This window comes from Oncorhynchus kisutch, linkage group LG18 (assembly GCF_002021735.2).
Source record: "Oncorhynchus kisutch isolate 150728-3 linkage group LG18, Okis_V2, whole genome shotgun sequence".
In the NCBI taxonomy this organism is placed as follows: Eukaryota; Metazoa; Chordata; class Actinopteri; order Salmoniformes; family Salmonidae; genus Oncorhynchus; species Oncorhynchus kisutch.
In genome coordinates, this window is record NC_034191.2 from 75,592,754 (window position 1) to 75,612,034 (window position 19,281).

The following is a 19,281-nucleotide window of genomic DNA, read 5'->3' on the forward strand; positions in this document are numbered from 1 at the left end:
CTAAACCAGTTCCATCAGCACACATACTAAACCAGTTCCATCAGCACACATACTAAACCAGATCCATCAACACACATACTAAAACCAGTTCCATCAACACACATACTAAACCAGTTCCATCAGCACACATACTAAACCAGTTCCATCAGCACACATACTAAACCAGATCCATCAACACACATACTAAAACCAGATCCATCAGCACACATACTAAAACCAGTTCCATCAGCACACATACTAAAACCAGTTCCATCAGCACACATACTAAAACCAGTTCCATCAGCACACATACTAAAACCAGTTCCATCAGCACACATACTAAAACCAGTTCCATCAACACACATACTAAAACCAGTTCCATCAACACATGTACTAAACCAGTTTAAATATCCTAAATGAAAAGCGAAATGACTATGTGTGTCACGGTCGTCGTAACGAGGAGACCAAGGCACAGCGTGATAAGCATAATCTTCTTTTAATGAAGGAAAAACACTAAACAAACTAACAAAGAAACAAAACGACCGTGACGCTATATAACACGAGTGCTGACAGGCAACTACACATAGACAATAACCCACAAAACCAACATGGAAAATGGCAACCTAAATAGGATCCCCAATCAGAGACAACGATAAACAGCTGCCTCTGATTGGGAACCAATGCAGGCCACCATAGACCTACATATACCTAGACATACTAAAACCCCACAGAATTACAAAAAACCCTAGACAAGACAAAAACACACATACCCACCCTCGTCACACCCTGACCTAACCAAAATAATAAAGAAAACATAGATAACTAAGGTCAGCGTGTGACAATGTGCGTGTATTTAGACCATGTTCTCCTCTTCTGGTCAGAAAACCCTTCGAAGTTTTCAAAGGAAATTGACACATCTGTGGTTTAGAATACTTATTTCACAGAACAGGTGAACCATTAATTTTCTAGGAGACCGAATGACAGCTCACTTCAATGGTTGACCTCTTTTTCTCACAGGAATGAAGATATTATCTTCAAAAGTATCTTCAGGCTGACTAGCGCTGCCACCGACCAACCGACCGACCAACCAACCGTGGCTACTACACAAGGGGGAACATTAAGACGAGTCTGGGTTGGTGGTGCGACATCATGTGGCTCGTATTGTACATCATGTAGTGTAACACACCAGGGTACAGACCAGGCAAACAGAGTGATGACGATGATCAACACTCTGCTTCAGTGAATGAGGGGGAGGCAAAGGAAGGGATGTTTCTGTTAACCTAATTGAAGTTATTTCCTTTTACTTGTGATGAGTCAATATGGGTCGTTGGCATGAGCGATACTTTCAACGAGCGGATGACCTAACAAGACCTAGCTATGAATCACTGACGAAGAACAGAACGTCTGCTTACCACAGACAGATGCTGTAGCAGAGTTTAAGGGACTCCTAAATCCATGAACCCCCATAGGAAAACCCACAATGAGCCCTCTATCAGTAGAGCTGGTGTACAGTGGATCAGTTGAGGCCTACAATACAAAATTAAAGGTCCATCACCACTTTTTCCAACACCTATCAGATCCGATGATTGTCCCTATACAATACACATGCTAAAGGCAGGCTTTAAAGAAACGAGACCACCCAGACAGTAAGCGGCATCCTGTAGTCTATGTTTCCCGGCCATTCGTCAGGAAACAGTCAAATACTGAGCTACTGAGCATTAAAAACTAATCAGATGATACACAGTAGTTGTACAATACTTAATTTGCAAAGCAGACGGAGCGCCTTGGCCTGTCTAGTATTAATTAGAATCACATTCGAGGAGGAAGCCATCTTCTCCAAGGCAGTAAGTAAGTAGCAGGACTCTGTGTTCTATTGGGATGGCAACCTAATCCCTGGGTACTATGTGTTGGATGGGAACTGATGTACCGAAGATGATTAATTGAATTGGATATGCAGATGCGCAAGAGCTGCAAAACCAAAACTAACTGTGATTCGAAATGACTTAAGAGACACTCCCAAATCAAAATCAAATCAAACCAAATTTGAATGGTCACACACACATATTTAGCAGATGTAATTGCGGGTGTAGCGAAATGCTTCTGTTCCTAGCTCCAACAGTGCAGTAGTATCTAACAATTCACAAACAAAAAAAAATAAAAACATAATGTCACTGGATTTAGGTTAAAAGTTAGGTGAAAAAATACGAAATGCCCTTATATTGATTACTTTTTGCAAATCCAATCAGTTTTCTACGTTGATTCAACGTCATCAAATTTATTTGGGGGGGGGGGGGTTGAAATAGCATGGAAACACCATTGATTCAACCAGTTTTTGCCCAGTGGATTGTTGAATTTTGTGGTTAGGCAGGCTTGAGTTCAAAACAACTTTGACAAGAGCCACATAGTATTTTCATTTTCAATAATGTCAATATTCAAAATTTTAAAAATGCCATCCATCAAGCTTAGCAGCATTGACAGGATAGCAGGGGTTGGAACCAAAATAATTTTCTAATCATTCTGTTCAGAACCCCTATTTTTTTTTCATTCCATTCCAGTGTACTGACCAGAAAAGAAAGTTCTGAACCAGTTCGAACCCCAAAAAAGGAACAGTTTATATAGTTTCTAGTTTTTCTGTGAAATCGACAGTTTTTACAAAATAGGTTGGTTGTTCTGGTTGGTTGGTCTGTAATGACACCTCTTGCACTGAGATACAGTGTCTTAGACCACTGGGCCACTCAGGAGCCCATACTAGACATTAGGAATATTTTTGGAACCAAAAATTACATTATTAACCTGTTCTCAAGATTTTAAAATAACGGTTCTGTTACGGAACACTACAGATCACTTCCGTTCCTGATCAAAAATCTATATTTTTCAGTTCTCGGTTATGTTCCCTGAACTGGTTCCAACCCCTGCCAGAGAGAGAGTCTGTTAATCTTCCTACAGTCTGTTTAGACAGGCTCTGTAAACACTCCCGAGGCTAATGGAAGGAATGACCGTGGGCTTTTATGTTAAAGCGTTTATGATTAAAGTATCTCTTTATTGTCTGGGGTTTAATTAAATAAATCTAGCAAAGCAAACAAACAATGCAACACAGTTTACACATTAAACCCGTAAATTGTAGGCTATGGGGGTGAATCCATTTGAATTCAATCACTTTTTGACAGTACCTCTTGATTTGAACAAAACGTTCCATACATATTTGCCCGTTGTAGAAGTGCTCAGAAAGGGACTTTTTGGATAAAAGCTGTTTAAAGCTGACCTATTTTTGCATACAACACCCATACCATATTCACATATGTTGTAGCTTAGACCCTCTATGTTACATCATTTGAGGTTGTTGTGTTGTGCCTGCCATCGGATTGAGACACAACTTGCTCTTGAATACAAGGTGTCATGATTTGGCTGATCAATGTAATAAAAATGTCATCTTTCAACTAGTACCACAAAGATGGTTGGAGGTCCACACAACAGAGAAGGTTGACATGAATGGGAATATCTGTTGTTTTACATTTTGCTGTCAATCCTCCATAGGAAACCTATTGAAATCATTGAAATACAGATCATAAAATAGAAATAACAATTTAAGTTGACATTTGACGATGGGTGGACCGGCAGACTTTGTGGTAGTATTTTAATTCAATTTAAATTTCAATAGTGTAACCAGCTAAATTGCAGTGGTCTGAAGGAATAGGTCCATTCTAAGAAACATATTTCTATGATTGAATGGACACCCACCCTGTATTCAAGAGCATGATATTTCTCAACCTATGGCTGGCACAACACAAACACCTTAGATGATGTAAAGTATGAGCTCGAGGTGAAGAAGCCGGATGTGGAAGTCCTGGGCTGGCGTGCTTACACGTGGTCTTAAGCTACAACATATGAGAATATGAAACAAATCTGAGTTTAGGCGTTTTTAGATACGATAACTGACAATAAATGTTTTAAAAAATGTCAGTTTTCAAGAAATTATAAAATAGTTTGACAACCCTGTTGGTAAGCTTCGAAATTATATAAAATTCAACCGTTTAACTTTTCCTGTGATGAAGAAAATGAAGTGTCGTGGTCTGGAGGGGAATGCAAATTGGTGGAACTTTGAGCACCTTTATCTCCTGAATGTTTTGGCATTCATGTCCCCGTCTGACCGCCTCTCCATTGGGCCTCCTCTCCATTGGGCCTCCTCTCCATTGGGCCTCCTCATCTCCTCTCCATTGGGCCTCCTCTCCATTGGGCCGCCTCTCCATTGGGCCGCCTCTCCATTGGGCCGCCTCTCCATTGGGCCGCCTCTCCATTGGGCCGCCTCTCCATTGGGCCTCCTCTCCATTGGGCCTCCTCTCCATTGGGCCTCCTCACCTCCTCTCCATTGGGCCACCTCTCCATTGGGCCTCCTCTCCATTGGGCCTCCTCTCCATTGGGCCTCCTCACCTCCTCTCCATTGGGCCGCCTCTCCATTGGGCCGCCTCTCCATTGGGCCGCCTCACCTCCTCTCCATTGGGCCGCCTCTCCATTGGGCCGCCTCTCCATTGGGCCTCCTCACCTCCTCTCCATTGGGCCGCCTCTCCATTGGGCCACCTCTCCATTGGGCCGCCTCTCCATTGGGCCGCCTCTCCATTGGGCCGCCTTTCCATTGGGCCGCCTCTCCATTGGGCCGCCTCTCCATTGGGCCGCCTCTCCATTGGGCCGCCTCTCCATTGGGCCGCCTCTCCATTGGGCCGCCTCTCCATTGGGCCGCCTCTCCATTGGGCCGCCTCTCCATTGGGCCGCCTCTCCATTGGGCCGCCTCTCCATTGGGCCGCCTCTCCATTGGGCCGCCTCTCCATTGGGCCTCCTCTCCATTGGGCCTCCTCTCCATTGGGTCTCCTCTCCATTGGGCCTCCTCTCCATTGGGCCTCCTCATCTCCTCTCCATTGGGCCTCCTCTCCATTGGGCCTCCTCTCCATTGGGCCGCCTCTCCATTGGGCCGCCTCTCCATTGGGCCTCCTTAACTCCTCTCCATTGGGCTGCCTCTCCATTGGGCCTCCTCACCTCCTCTCCATTGGGCCGCCTCTCCATTGGGCCTCCTCTCCATTGGGCCTCCTCTCCATTGGGCCTCCTCTCCATTGGGCCTCCTCTCCATTGGGCCTCCTCTCCATTGGGCCTCCTCTCCATTGGGCCTCCTCTCCATTGGGCCGCCTCTCCATTGGGCCTCCTCACCTCCTCTCCATTGGGCCGCCTCTCCATTGGGCCTCCTCTCCATTGGGCCTCCTCTCCATTGGACCTCCTCTCCATTGGGCCTCCTCTCCATTGGGCCTCCTCTCCATTGGGCCTCCTCTCCATTGGGCCTCCTCTCCATTGGGCCGCCTCTCCATTGGGCCTCCTCTCCATTGGGCCTCCTCTCCATTGGGCCTCCTCTCCATTGGGCCTCCTCTCCATTGGGCCTCCTCTCAATGTATGGAAAGTATTATTATTATTTTTTTCTCTTTAAATGAATTTTACCCCGTTTTCTCCCCAATTTCGTGGTATCCAATTGTTTTTAGTAGCTACTATCTTGTGTCATCGCTACAACTCCGGTATGGGCTCGGGAGAGACAAAGGTTGAAAGTCCGATACACAACCCAGCTTCTTAACACAGCGCGCATCCAACCCGGAAGCCAGCGCACCAATGTGTCGGAGGAAACACAGTGCACCTGGCAACCTTGGTTAGCGCGCACTGCGCCCGGCCCGCCACAGGAGTCGCTGGTGCGCGATGAGACAAGGACATCCCTACCGGCCAACCCCTCCCTAACCCGGGCGACGCTAGGCCAATTGTGCGTCGCCCTACGGACCTCCCGGTCGCGGCCGGTTACGACAGAGCCTGGGCGAGAACCCAGAGTCTCTGATGGCACAGCCCTCAACCACTGCGCCACCCGGGAGGCCGGAAAGTATTTTTTTAAATCAAAAGGGACGCTGTCAAGAAATGACTGAATTCAAATGGATTTACCCTATGGCCAATGTCAAATATAGCCGTACATAAATACCAGTGTGCTGGTTGTTGATTCTTGTATTTATACTGAACAAAAATATAAACACAACATGTAAAGTGTTGGTCCCATGTTTCATGAGCTGAAATAAAAGATCACAGAAATGTTCCATACGCACAAAAGGCTTCATTCTCTCAAATTTGATTACATCCCTGTTAGTGTGCATTTTTCATTTGCTAAGAAAATCCATCCACCTGACAGGTGTGGCATATCAGGAAGCTGATTAAACACCATGATCATCATACAGTTGCACCTTGTGCTGGGGACAATAAAAGGACACTCTAAAATGCATCGTTTTGTCACACAACACAATGCCACAGATGTCTCAAGTTTTCAGGGAGCATTAAATTGGCATGTTGACTGCAGGAATGTCCACCAGAGCTGTTGCCAGATAATTTAATATTTGGCAGTACATCCAGCCGGCCTCACAACCGCAGACCAGGTGTAACCACGCCAGCCCAGGACCTCCACATCCGGCTTCTTCACCTTAAGGGATCATCTGAGACCAGCCAGCTGGACAGCTGATGAAACTGTGGAGTATTTATGTCTGTAATAAAGCACTTTTGTGGGTGAAAACTCATTCTGACTGGCAGGGCCTGGCTCCCAAGTGGGTGGGTCTATGCCCTCTCAGGCCCACACATGGCTGCGCCCCTGACCAGTGATGTGAAATCCATATATTCGGGCATAATGAACTTATTTCAATTGACTGATTTCCTTATATGAACTGTAACTCATTAAAATCGTTGAAATTGTTGCATGTTGCGTTTATATTTTTGTTCAGTATAGTTTGCTATGGATACGTTTTAAATGTTTATCCCTCCGACATTTCACAAAAGGCTTCAGCATTTGGACTAAATGGACCGATTTATCCCTATGCATAAATTATCATTGAGCGTAAAGTCCATAGGCAACACGGTATTTAAAAAAAACATTTAATCGTTTTAGTGTTTTACCATTGAAGAGGACTGAGAAGAGTTCAGAGGAAAACATTCCGTGGTTCGTGAGAGCGCGCGCAATTGTGCACGCATCGACGGCCCAATACAGGCTCATCCGAACACCTGTAATTCACACGTAGGCTGCAAATATACTACAGGATGTCGATCTATTGTTGAACCAGTGGAGAAGCATACTGTTCGCGAAACTGCTTTTTACGATCATATGTGTCCGAATATTACATGATTTGCTCCCTATTATCTCCAAATTGAGTTAAATTACTATAAGGTTAAATAAATTACATTTGTAACGATAACTGTATAGCTTACCCAGATTGACAAAGCTCATCACCATGTCGGCGTCATTTAGGAAGGCATTCTCCTGATGTTTTGCTAAACGGGGACCTTGGGTGGTGTACAAGGACTGGTACTGTTCCAACATGCCCTCCACTTCGTTTTTCTCCTCGCTGGATATCGTATTGTAAAGATCCAGCATGAAGAGCGGAGCGGAGTTGTACTTTCCATGTGACATATGAGGTCTGGGTCTGTGTGGAAGTCCAAGGATGGAGAGGATCTCCTTCTGCATCTCTCTCTTTTCGTGTGTCCGCAACCGCCGGTGAATGAAACTCGGGTGCACCTCGTTGTTCCCATCGAATAAATAATTGCTACCTGCAATAAGGAACATGCAATATGCGCTCCACCACAACCCCACAAAGGCAAACCAACAGCTTGTCATTGTATGTCCAGTTTGTAGTCAGATTGCCTCTGACCTGCCGTTTCAATAATGTCCAATATATTGTCAATCTTTTGCGCGTAAAACTGTCTTCAAATGCGCTCCTTGTTCTCACTGAAAGAAGCTTAAGTAGCTCCTTTAAAAGTAATAGAAAATCATTTACGCATTATGCAATAGTATCCAATATTTTTTTGTAAAATTGGTACGCCTATTCATTATTTCTGGTTCTGAAAAGTCTCCATCAAGTTGACAGCCCGGCTGTAAATGTATTTCTGAGCGCTTCGGGAAGTCCAAATCAGACCCAGTCAAAAGTCAACGTTATATTCCAAGTGTTCTGGTAAAATAATAAAAACTACTCTGAAAGAAACCATTTTACTTTAGTGTGTGTATTTAACTCTTAAATAAAATATTTTCCAAAGTTGCGTAGAAGAAATGACCCCTTAACTTGAAGTTTCCTAAATTCCGCCGGTTGAGCTGTGTATCTGCCGCGTGTGTGTGACAGTTGTTCTGGGTAACGGGCATTAGCAGGTAGTAAAGCGCGTGTGTGTGGCCACTGTACACGCCCAGTTAGTGCGCACAGAGGCAGAGGAGAGGTGGGGCTTTGGAGACAATTATATCATCATAAAGTTGATGACATATTGATTTATATGTAGAAAGTGCCCATCAAAAGCTGTACATATTTTCATACTTCAAAATACTTCAATTCATATGTATGACCATTTTCCAGCACGTGTATAGTAGCAATAACCTATGCACCAAATGTAAAACTATCTCTGCAAAAAAATGGTGATCTATAGTATTCGATTAGGCTAGACAGGTCATAACAGTCCATTTCTAAAGTTGTTAAAAGGTTTTAGCCACTTAAAGGTCCCCTGGGATTTTCTTTAGGGAACTCAAGTCCGTTTGGAAATAATATCATCTTGGTTATGCACGACCCCTGACGATGAAATGAAAAACAGCAACATCTCAGACACGTTACGTTATTACTCTATACCATCCTTATTATTATTATATTTAGGCCTTTAAGCAAATTAAATCGTATTGTGATCCAAGTTTGCTTAATGAACCCGTCAACAGACATACTTCAATACCACACGATGCTCAAAATAACACTATGATAATAACACTATATTCCTATGAATTTATATTGCACCAGACCATTTAAAAAAAAATATATATATATATATATATATATAGATATATTCATATATATATATAGATATATATATACACACACAACTGGTTGTCGGGATCCTGGATGCTGATTGGACGAGCAGAGTTCCATGCCTTGCTGTATTGGCCGTTACAGACACACCTACTCCTGCTAAAAAGTTTCACTTTTATCACTGCGCCTCCGGTGATAAATGATCCAAGTTACTGTCCCAATAATTTATTGTATTTGTCTCAACTCGCATATTATTTCCCCTTGCTTCCAGCCTAACATTTAGTTTGGTACAGCAAGGGTTAATATAAGCCTTTAGTTTGGTACAGCGGGGGTTAATATAAGCCTAGCATTTAGTTTGGTACATAGGGGTTAATATAAGCATTTAGTTTGGTACATAGGGGTTAATATAAGCATTTAGTTTGGTACCGCAGGGATTAATATAAGCATTTAGTTTGGTACCGCAGGGGTTAATATAAGCCTAGCATTTAGTTTGGTACATAGGGGTTAATATAAGCATTTCGTTTGGTACCGCAGGGATTAATTTAAGCATTTCGTTTGGTACCGCAGGGGTTAATATAAGCCTAGCATTTAGTTTGGTACATAGGGGTTAATATAAGCATTTAGTTTGGTACCGCAGGGATTAATATAAGCATTTAGTTTGGTACCGCAGGGGTTAATATAAGCCTAGCATTTAGTTTGGTACAGCGGGGGTTAATATAAGCATTTACTTTGGTACAGCAAGGGTTAATATAAGCCTAGCATTTAGTTTAGTACAGCGAGGGTTAATGTAAGGCTAGCATTTAGTTTGGTACAGCAAGGGTTAATGTAAGCCTAGCTGTTTGCCTGCCTGACCTCGGAAACAATGTTTCACTTTTGAATTTCGATCTTTAGAACCATAGAGAAACGGTGCCCAGAAAACTTTTTCTGAGCTAGTCGAAATCACACATCAATGTCATTACCATGGACATATCCAAGTATACTGAACAAAAATATAAACCCAACATGCAACAATTTCAAAGATTTTATGAGTTACACTTCATATAAGGTAATCATTAAATAAATAAAATAGGCACTAATCTATGGATTTCACATGACTGGGAATACAGATACGTATCTGTATTCCCAGTCACATCTCCTTCACATAGAGTTGATCAGGCTGTTGATTGTGGCCTGTGGAATGTTGTCCCACTCCTCTTCAATGGCTGTGAGAAGTTGCTGGATATTGGCGGGAACTGGAAAACACTGTCATACACGTTGATCCAGAGCAACCCAAACATGCTCAATGGGTGACAAGTCTGCTGAGTATGTAGGCCATAGAAGAACTGGAACATTTTCAGATTCCAGGAATTGTGTACAGATCCTTGTGTCATGGGGCCGTGCATTATCATGCTGAAACATGAGGTGATGGCGGCTGATGAATGGCACAGTATCTCTGTGCATTCAAATTGCCATAGATAAAATGGAATTGTGTTCGTTGTCCGTAGCTTATGCCTGCCAGTACCAAAACATTCCTGTGACTGTGTTGTGTGACAAAACTGCAGATTTTAGAGTGGCCTTTTATTGTCCCCCAGCACAAGGTGCACCTGTGTAATGATCATGCTGTTTGTTTAATCAGCTTCTTGATATGCCACACCTGTCAGGTGAATGGATTATCTTGGTGTAGGGAACATTTCTGGGATCTTTTATTTCAGCTCATTAAAAACACTTCACTTGTTGTGTTATTTTTGTTCAGTGTAAATGCCAGTCGAAAAAATGAAAACGCAAATGCAGCTAGTGTACGGTCCGTCCAGGTTCAATGTTTGACGTGACTGAGTTAGCTGAAGTTGGCTAGCTAGCTAGTGACAAGAACGTTATCCAGCCTGCATAGCAACCATTTTGTTTAGAACGGAAGACCAGTCCTTTTGCATAGCAACATAGCAACTATAACTAACAATTAACAACTGGGTGGCTTCTGTAGCAACCTGACCAAAATAACTTACAACATGATTTTTGCCCGGGCTAGATCTTCAGGTCGAAGAATTCAATTGTATGTATTGACTTATCAAAATAAAGTTGAAATTAAAATATGTAATTAATTGTTATGTAAATATGTTGGTAACAGTTTTCTAAAAGCAATTAGGCACCCAAGGCAGTATCATGAATACAGTCATGGGTAAATGGGTTGACTGGCCCTCTGCTATTGCGTCAGGCTGGACAACACCCCTTACCTGTCACTGAATTCATGATACAGTATTTCCTTTTGTGCCTTATTGCTTAAAAGCAAACTCTATCATTCATTTGCATTATGTAACTGAGCACCATGTCAACAATTATACAAGAGACCCTTCTACAAATGACAAAGCATGCAAGGACAAGTTATCAACTCAAATCCCAGACTCAACAGTCATAAGATCAGGTATTGTCTTGGAGTACTACTATTTTAGGGTGTGGGGTGCTCACTAATGTTTACCCTGCCTTTGGAGAGGGGACCCGAACATAGAGGACCCCCCCCCCTTGCATGTTGTGTCTGTCTGTGTGCCCATATCCCTCTGATAGGAATGCAGGGTATCCTTATCCCTGTGATAGGAAGGCAGGCTGTCCTTATCTCTCTGTAGACTCTTATCTGTTGGAAGCTTGAAGAGCGAAGCAGAATCAAAGCCTCAGATCCTACCTCCCCTACCCCCTTCTCTTCCTCCTTCCCCACCTCATCCGCTGGCTGCTGTCCAGACGAAATAGAGGAAGGATATTCCACACAACTGTCTATAGGACCAGGAGGAAGAGATGAGACAGACAGAAAGATAGACAGACAGCGGGGGGAAGTAAAAGAGGTCTGGCTGTTATACAGTTGAAGTCGGAAGTTTACATACACTTAGGTTGAGTCATTAAAACAATTTTTTCAACAACTCCACAAATTACTTGTTAACAAACTATAGTTTTGGCAAGTCGGTTAGACATCTACTTTGTGCATGACACAAGTCATTTTTCCAGCAATTGTTTACAGACAGATTATTTCATTTATAATTCACTGTATCACAATTCCAGTGGGTCAGAAGTTTACATACACTAAGTTGACTTTGCCTTTAAACAGCTTGGAAAATTCCAGAAAATTATGTCATGGCTTTAGAAACTTCTGATAGCAAAATTGACATCATTTGAGTCAATTGGAGATGTACCTGTGGATGTATTTCAAGGCCTTCCTTCAAACTCAGTGCCTCCACTTGACATCATGGGGAAATCAAAAGAAATCAGCCAAGATCTCAGAATAAAATTGTAGACCTCCACATGTCTGGTTCATCCTTGGGAGCAATTTCCAAACACCTGAAGGTACCACGTTCATCTGTACAAACAATAGCACGCAAGTATAAACACCATGGGACCACGCAGCCGTCATACCGCTCAGGAAGGAGACGCGTTCTGTCTCCTAGAGATGAACGTACTTTGTTGCGAAAAATGCAAATCAATCCCAGAACAACAGCAAAGGACCTTGCGAAGATGCTGGAAAAAACAGGTACAAAAGTGTCTATATCCACAGTAAAACAAGTCCTATATCGACATAACCTGAAAGGCCATTCAGCAAGGAAGAAACCACTGCTCCAAAACCGCCATAAAAAAGCCAAACTACGGTTTGCAACTGCACATGGGGACAGACAAAGATGGTACTTTTTGGAGAAATGTCCTCTGGTCTGATGAAACAAAAATAGAACTGTTTGGCCATAATGACCATCTTCATGTTTGAAGGGAAAATGGGGACGCTTGCAAGCAGAGGAACACCATCCCAACCATGAAGCACGGGGGTGGCAGCATCATCTTGTGGGGGTGTTTTGCTGTGAATATAATGAAGCAACATCTCAAGACATCACTCAGGAAGTTAAAGCTTGGTCACAAATGGGTCTTCCAAATGGACAATAACCCCAAGCATACTTCCAAAGTTGTGGGAAAATGGCTTAAGGACAACAAAGTCAAGGTATTGGAGAGGACATCACAAAACCCTGACCTCAATCCCATTGAAAATGTGTGGGCAGAACTGAAAAAGCGTGTGCGAGCAAGGCCTACAAACCTGACTCAGTTACACCAGCTCTGTCAGGAGGAATGGGCCAAAATACACCCAACTTATTGTGGGAAGCTTGTGGAAGATTACCCTAAATGTTTGACCCAAGTTAAACAATTTAAAGGCAATGCTACCAAATACTAATTGCGTGTATGTAAACTTCTGACCAACTGGGAATGTGATGAAACAAATAAAAGCTGAAATAAATCATTTTCTCTACTATTATTCTGACATTTCACATTCTTAAAATAAAGTGGTGATCCTAACTGACCTAAAACAGGGAATTTTTACTAGGATTAAATGTCAGAAATTGTGAAAAACTGAGTTGAAATGTATTTGTCTAAGGTGTATGTAAACTTCCCACTTCAACTGTATAGACTGGTACCTGCTCTCCTTTCCTTCGATCTTAGAGATCACTCCATCGCTCTCTTCAACTCGTCTGATTCAACTCGTCTGTAACTTGTCTGCAGCCTTGTAGAATGACCTTTTGGAAAAGTAAGTATGAAAAAGGAAGTATATAATTAATTTTAAACCTTGTTGCATCGTGCATAAGAACAGCTCCCGAGTGGCGCAGCAGTCTAAGGCACTGCATCTCAGTGCTAGAGGCGTCATAACAGAACCTGGTTTGATTCCAGGCTGTATCACAACCGGCTGTGATTGGGAGTCCCATAGGGAAGCGCACTATTGGCCCAGCATCGTCCGGGTTTGGCCTGGGTAGGCTGTCATTGTAAATAAGAATTTGTTCCTAACTGACTTGCCTAGTTAAATGAAAACACATCCCTTCGCTGTGGTATATTGGCCTCACCCCCTCAGGCCTTGTTGCTTAAATAAGCATTTAACCAAGACCCATTTGACAATGAAGAAATAACTTTATTTACAAGTAAAACATATAACAGGATGACACAAATACTACACTTTTCTAGAGCAGTAGTTTCAATATGAACTTTATTAAATCATTGTAATAGACAATTAGTGTCTGGCTATTGACAAGTATTCAACCTAAAACGTCCACGTCGAGGGGTATAGAAACTGAATAGGAAATAACCGTGTGTGTGTGTGTGTTGGCCATGGGTGAGGAGGCAGAGGAAAGGCACGCTAAACAGGGGTTGTGTCCTGTTACCATGGTGTCTAGACAGAGCCTCTCCACACACGCACACGCACACACAATGTACAGTATGTGAGCATTGTAAATAAACAGATTAATTCAATGGCAAATAAGCACACAGACAGAGAGAGACACACACAGACAGAGAGAGACACACAGACAGAGAGAGACACACACACACAGACAGAGAGAGACACAAACACACAGACAGAGAGAAACACACCCAGACAGAGAGAGAGACACACCAAGACAGAGAGAGACACACCCAGACAGAGAGACACACACCCAGACAGAGAGACACACACACGCACAGACAGAGAGAGACACACACGCACAGACAGAGAGAGACACACACGCACAGACAGAGAGAGACACACACGCACAGACAGAGAGAGACACACACACACAGACAGAGAGAGACACACACACACAGACAGAGAGACACACACACACAAACAGAGAGAGACACACACACACAGACAGAGAGAGACACACACACACACAGACAGAGAGAAACACACCCAGACAGAGAGAGACACACCCAGACAGAGAGAGACACACCCAGACAGAGAGAGACACACCCAGACAGAGAGACACACCCAGACAGAGAGACACACCCAGACAGAGAGACACACACAGACAGAGAGACACACACACGCACACAGACAGACAGAGAGAGACACACACGCACACAGACAGACAGAGAGAGACACACACACACACAGCCAGACAGAGAGAGACACACACACACACAGCCAGAGAGAGACACACCCACAGACAGAGAGAGACACACACACACACAGCCAGAGAGAGACACACACACACAGCCAGAGAGAGACACACACACACAGACAGAGAGACACACACACACAGACAGAGAGACACACACACACACACAGACAGACAGAGAGAGACACACACACACAGACAGAGAGACTCACACACACACAGACAGAGAGACTCACACAGACAGAGAGAGACTCACACAGACAGAGAGAGACACACACAGACAGAGACACACACAGGATATACAGTATACTGTATCTGTCCAGTAAGTTTCAATCATCTCATTAGCATATTTCAGTTGTAGCCACTGCTGTTGTATCCTCCCTTCCTCCTGCACTGCCTGCCTCTCTGTGCCTCAGTCAAGCCACTTCATTCACGTGGCCACATGAAAGCACTGGACCACATCCAAATCTTCTATGGAAACCTGTGTGGCTGATGTAAGACTTTGATGCCCAAGTGCCCCCTTCTCTCTATGAGCTATCTCTAACCAGTGATCAGCCTCGGAGTCCAATTAGCCGGACTTGGCTGTGGGAATGACTTCCCACAAGACTTACAGTAACTTAACCTTCTAATGTCTTTTGAGGAATTTTAACAGAGAGAGCACATGGAAAGGCTTTTTCATGTGGGTGTAGGAGTTGACACAGAAAACTCAATTTGGGAAATGACACAGTACATAGTCCAATTCAACTATCGTTCCTCACTTCATTTGATGAATTAGTTATTGGAAAGGTTTGACCCAACCAATGGAATGGCATACAGATCTGATAACCCTGATTACAATGACTCGCATAAATCTGCCTCATCTAACAGCCATTTCAGTGAAACAGATGAGAAGGTTTCAAAATGCACCGAAGAACTTACAGACAAAAACTAAGGGAGGGCTTTACCTCGGCCACCCAGTACCTCTCTGTTAGCCAATCCAAAGGCCAGGGCCTCCTGTGACCCAATGGGGCGTCCAGGAGAATCAGGTCCAGAGCCTGGGACAGACCAATGAGACGTGGGGGCCAGACTCTAACCCCCATCAATCATGGGGACGCCTGAGGAGACAAGGGAATCATACATGAATGACATCATACTGAGGAGGAATGTCTGCACGCATTAACACTTGTCTCCTCAAATCCTCCCAGTCAAAGATTCTGCTTGTCCACCCATTATTAAGAGCATGAGTCTAACATATTTTCATAAACTGAAATCATACTGTACCTCTGGGTTTTCGGGAAACACCGTAATTCTATTCCTAATCCCCACTACATTATCGACTCCTTCAAATAAATCATATTTGAATATATTGAATACCAACGTTAATACATCTGCAACCAATCGAGAGGCCTAGGGTCTGACAGTCAGCACATTTGACAGCCTGACAGAAGACAGCTCTTTGGGAGGAAGCTCTTTGTCAGCGAACACATCTCTCCCTGTCTCCACTGGTCAGGTCTGGTCTGGTGAACATATTACAATGACAGCGTTCTGTCAATAGCCTCAGGTAATGAAATGAGACATAAATCTATTAAAAAATATATATATTTTACAAAGGCATCACAATAATAAATGCACATTACAGACAGCTTTTTAAGTCCGTTTATTAGATATTCTTGAGCAGGGTGGCCAGTTTTAGGTTTGAGCAATTTCACCTCAAATACTATATCGACACACACACACACACAACCCCCTAGCTTCCCTCAGGGCTGGAGGCTAGATTAGATTGCGGTGCAGAGAGCCTCTTCAGCCCATGTCCAACTCTATCTGGACAGATTGGAGAGAGAGAGAGATGATCCATGCAGGTTGGGCCAGAATGTCTTTAGTACTGTTGGCACAGTGCTATCAGTCGCCCGGAAGGGTCCTCTTATCCAGCACCCGTCTCAAAGCCTGCTGATTCTCTCCCTGTCTCAAACGAGTCCTGTTTGCATGAACACACCAGCCCATCCTTTGTTCCCGTTTGAATGGAAGCTGGTGTGTTGGGCAATACAATGTCTCCTTAAAAATAGTCTCAAACAAAAAGGACACTTTGGAGGTTTGACTGGGAAGATCTAAAACTGAGAAAGGCCATGTTCACTTCATTTCTCATTTATTTCAAGAAGATCATTCCATTTTCCATAGAGCCACACCCAGTTTTAGCTGGGGTTGTCTGAGTCAGCAGAGCCTATCGTCCAATAATAGATATACAGTTGAAGTGGGAAGTTTACATACACCTTAGCCAAATACATTTAAACTCAGTTTTTCACAATTCCTGACATTTAACCCTAGTAAAAATTCCCTGTCTTAGGTCAGTTAGGATCACCACTTTATTTTAAGAATGTGAAATGTCAGAATAATAGTAGAGAGAATTATTTATTTCAGCTTTTATTTGTTTCATCACATTCCCATTTGGTCAGAAGTTTACATACACTCAATTAGTATTTGGTAGCATTGCCTTTAAATTGTTTAACTTGGGTCAAACGTTTCGGGTAGCCTTCCACAAGCTTCCCAAAATACGTTGGGTGAATTTTGGCCCATTCCTCCTGACAGAGCTGGTGTAACTGAGGCCTCCTTGCTCGCACATGCTTTTTCAGTTCTGCCCACACATTTTCAATGGGATTGAGGTCAGGGTTTTGTGATGGCCACTCCAATACCTTGACTTTGTTGTCATTAAGCCATTTTGCCACAACTTTGGAAGTATGCTTGGGGTCATTGTCCATTTGGAAGACCCATTTGCGACCAAGCTTTAACTTCCTGACTGACGTCTTGAGATGTTGCTTCAATATATCCATATCATTTTCCTACCTCATGATGCCATTTATTTCGTGAAGTGCACTTGTCCCTCTTGCAGCAAAGCACCCCCACAACATGATGCTGCCACCCCCGTGCTTCACGGTTAGGATGGTGTTCTTCGGCTTGCAAGCCTCCCCTTTTTCCTCCAAACACAACGATGGTCATTATGGCTAAACAGTTCTAATTTTGTTTCATCAGACCAGAGGACATTTCTCCAAAAAGTCCCCATGTGCAGTTGCAAACCGTAGTCTGGCTTTTTTATGGTGGTTTTGGAGCAGTGGCTTCCTCCTTTCAGGTTATGTCGATATAAAGGACTCATTTTACTGTCGATATAGATACTTTTGTACCCGTTTCCTCCAGCATCTTCACAAGGTCTTTGCTGTTTTTCTGGGATTGAGTTGCATTTTTCGCACCAAAGTACGTTCATCTCTAGGAGACAGAGCGCATCTCCTTCCTGAGCGGTATGGCGGCTGCGTGGTCCCATGGTGTTTATACTTGTGTACTATTGTTTGTATAGGTGAAAGTGGTACCTTGAGGCGTTTGGAAATTGCTCCCAAGGATGAACCAGACTTGTGGAGGTATACAATTGTTTTCTGAGGTCTTGGCTGATTTCTTTTGATTTTCCCACGATATCAAGCAAAGAGGCACTGGGTTTGAAGGTAGGCCTTGAAATACACAGGTACACCTCCAATTGACTCAAATTATGTCAATTTTCCTATCAAAAGCTTCTAAAGCCATGATATAATTTTCTGGAATTTTCCAAGCTGTTTAAAGGCTTGTTTAAAGTCAACTTAGTGTATGTAAACTTCTGACCTACTGGAATTGTGATACAGTTAATTATAAGTTAAATAATCTGTCTGTAAACAATTGTTGGAAAAATTACTTGTGTCATGCACAAAGTAGATGTCCTCATCAACTTGCCAAAACTATAGTTTGTTAACAAGAAATTTGTGGAGTGGTTGAAAAACGAGTTTTAATGACTCCAATCTAAGTGTATGTAAATTTCCGACTTCAACTGTAGGTGGTGGTTCTCTCCCTGACTATCAGCCTTGTCCTATGCATTGCAGGGGCAGTGCAGGAGACTGTAACAGTTGCATCTTCTATCCAATGGCTGTGGTTTGTGATACACTGAGTATGAATGCTCTACATCAGATGCAACCTACTATAACCCACTCTTCTCGAGTGTTCTATGCAGAGAGAGGTAGTTAGTCACTCAGAGCTCCATTTCTTCACAGCGGAGAGGCAAGAGTTATGTCAACCATGAGTGATAGGAGCTCTCTAAGCAAACATGACACTTTAGTGCCAAACTGAAGAGTGAAAACCCCAAAGACTTTCAACATAATTGTATGTAGTAACAATAACTACTCAACAAGTGCATGATGATGGATGACTAACTTAGAAACAACTGCTTTTTCTTATATGCCGCTATACTGGGGAGATGGGCCACTACTATGTACGTAGAATTTGTATCTATGTTGGTCAGAACAATGGCCAGTAAAACAGTGAAGTATTGAACTCTATGAAACAACTTGAGCAGAGCAGAGCATATTGTTTCCAGTCTGAACTGAGCTGTACTGGCCATACAGGCATCTGCACTACTTCAAAGCAAAGCTGTCCATAATGGACTCTCATGAGGGTTAATGTGATTAACTTCGATGCAGATTCGAGATTTCCAGCCATATCCGGACGAACTGATACACAGATGAGAACGCGAACTTAAAAGGCGCTTTGACTTTCAAACACTCCCCGACACTCTCCAACTTTTCCCAGCACATCATATAAATATGATGACGTTTTTTGGGGGG

General features: G+C 43.2%; 1 protein-coding gene across 1 annotated transcript in view; it reads right to left on the reverse strand.

Moving 5' to 3' along the window:
• LOC109909627 (bone morphogenetic protein 7-like) overlaps positions 1–8,142 on the reverse strand; it is a 62,817-nt gene extending 54,675 nt beyond the window's left edge. Inside the window, exon 1 of the mRNA XM_031796799.1 lies at positions 7,243–8,142. Coding sequence (XP_031652659.1) covers positions 7,243–7,648 — 406 coding nt within the window. The 5' untranslated portion in view covers positions 7,649–8,142. The remainder of the gene's footprint in view (positions 1–7,242) is intronic.
• Positions 8,143–19,281: the final 11,139 nt, after the last annotated feature.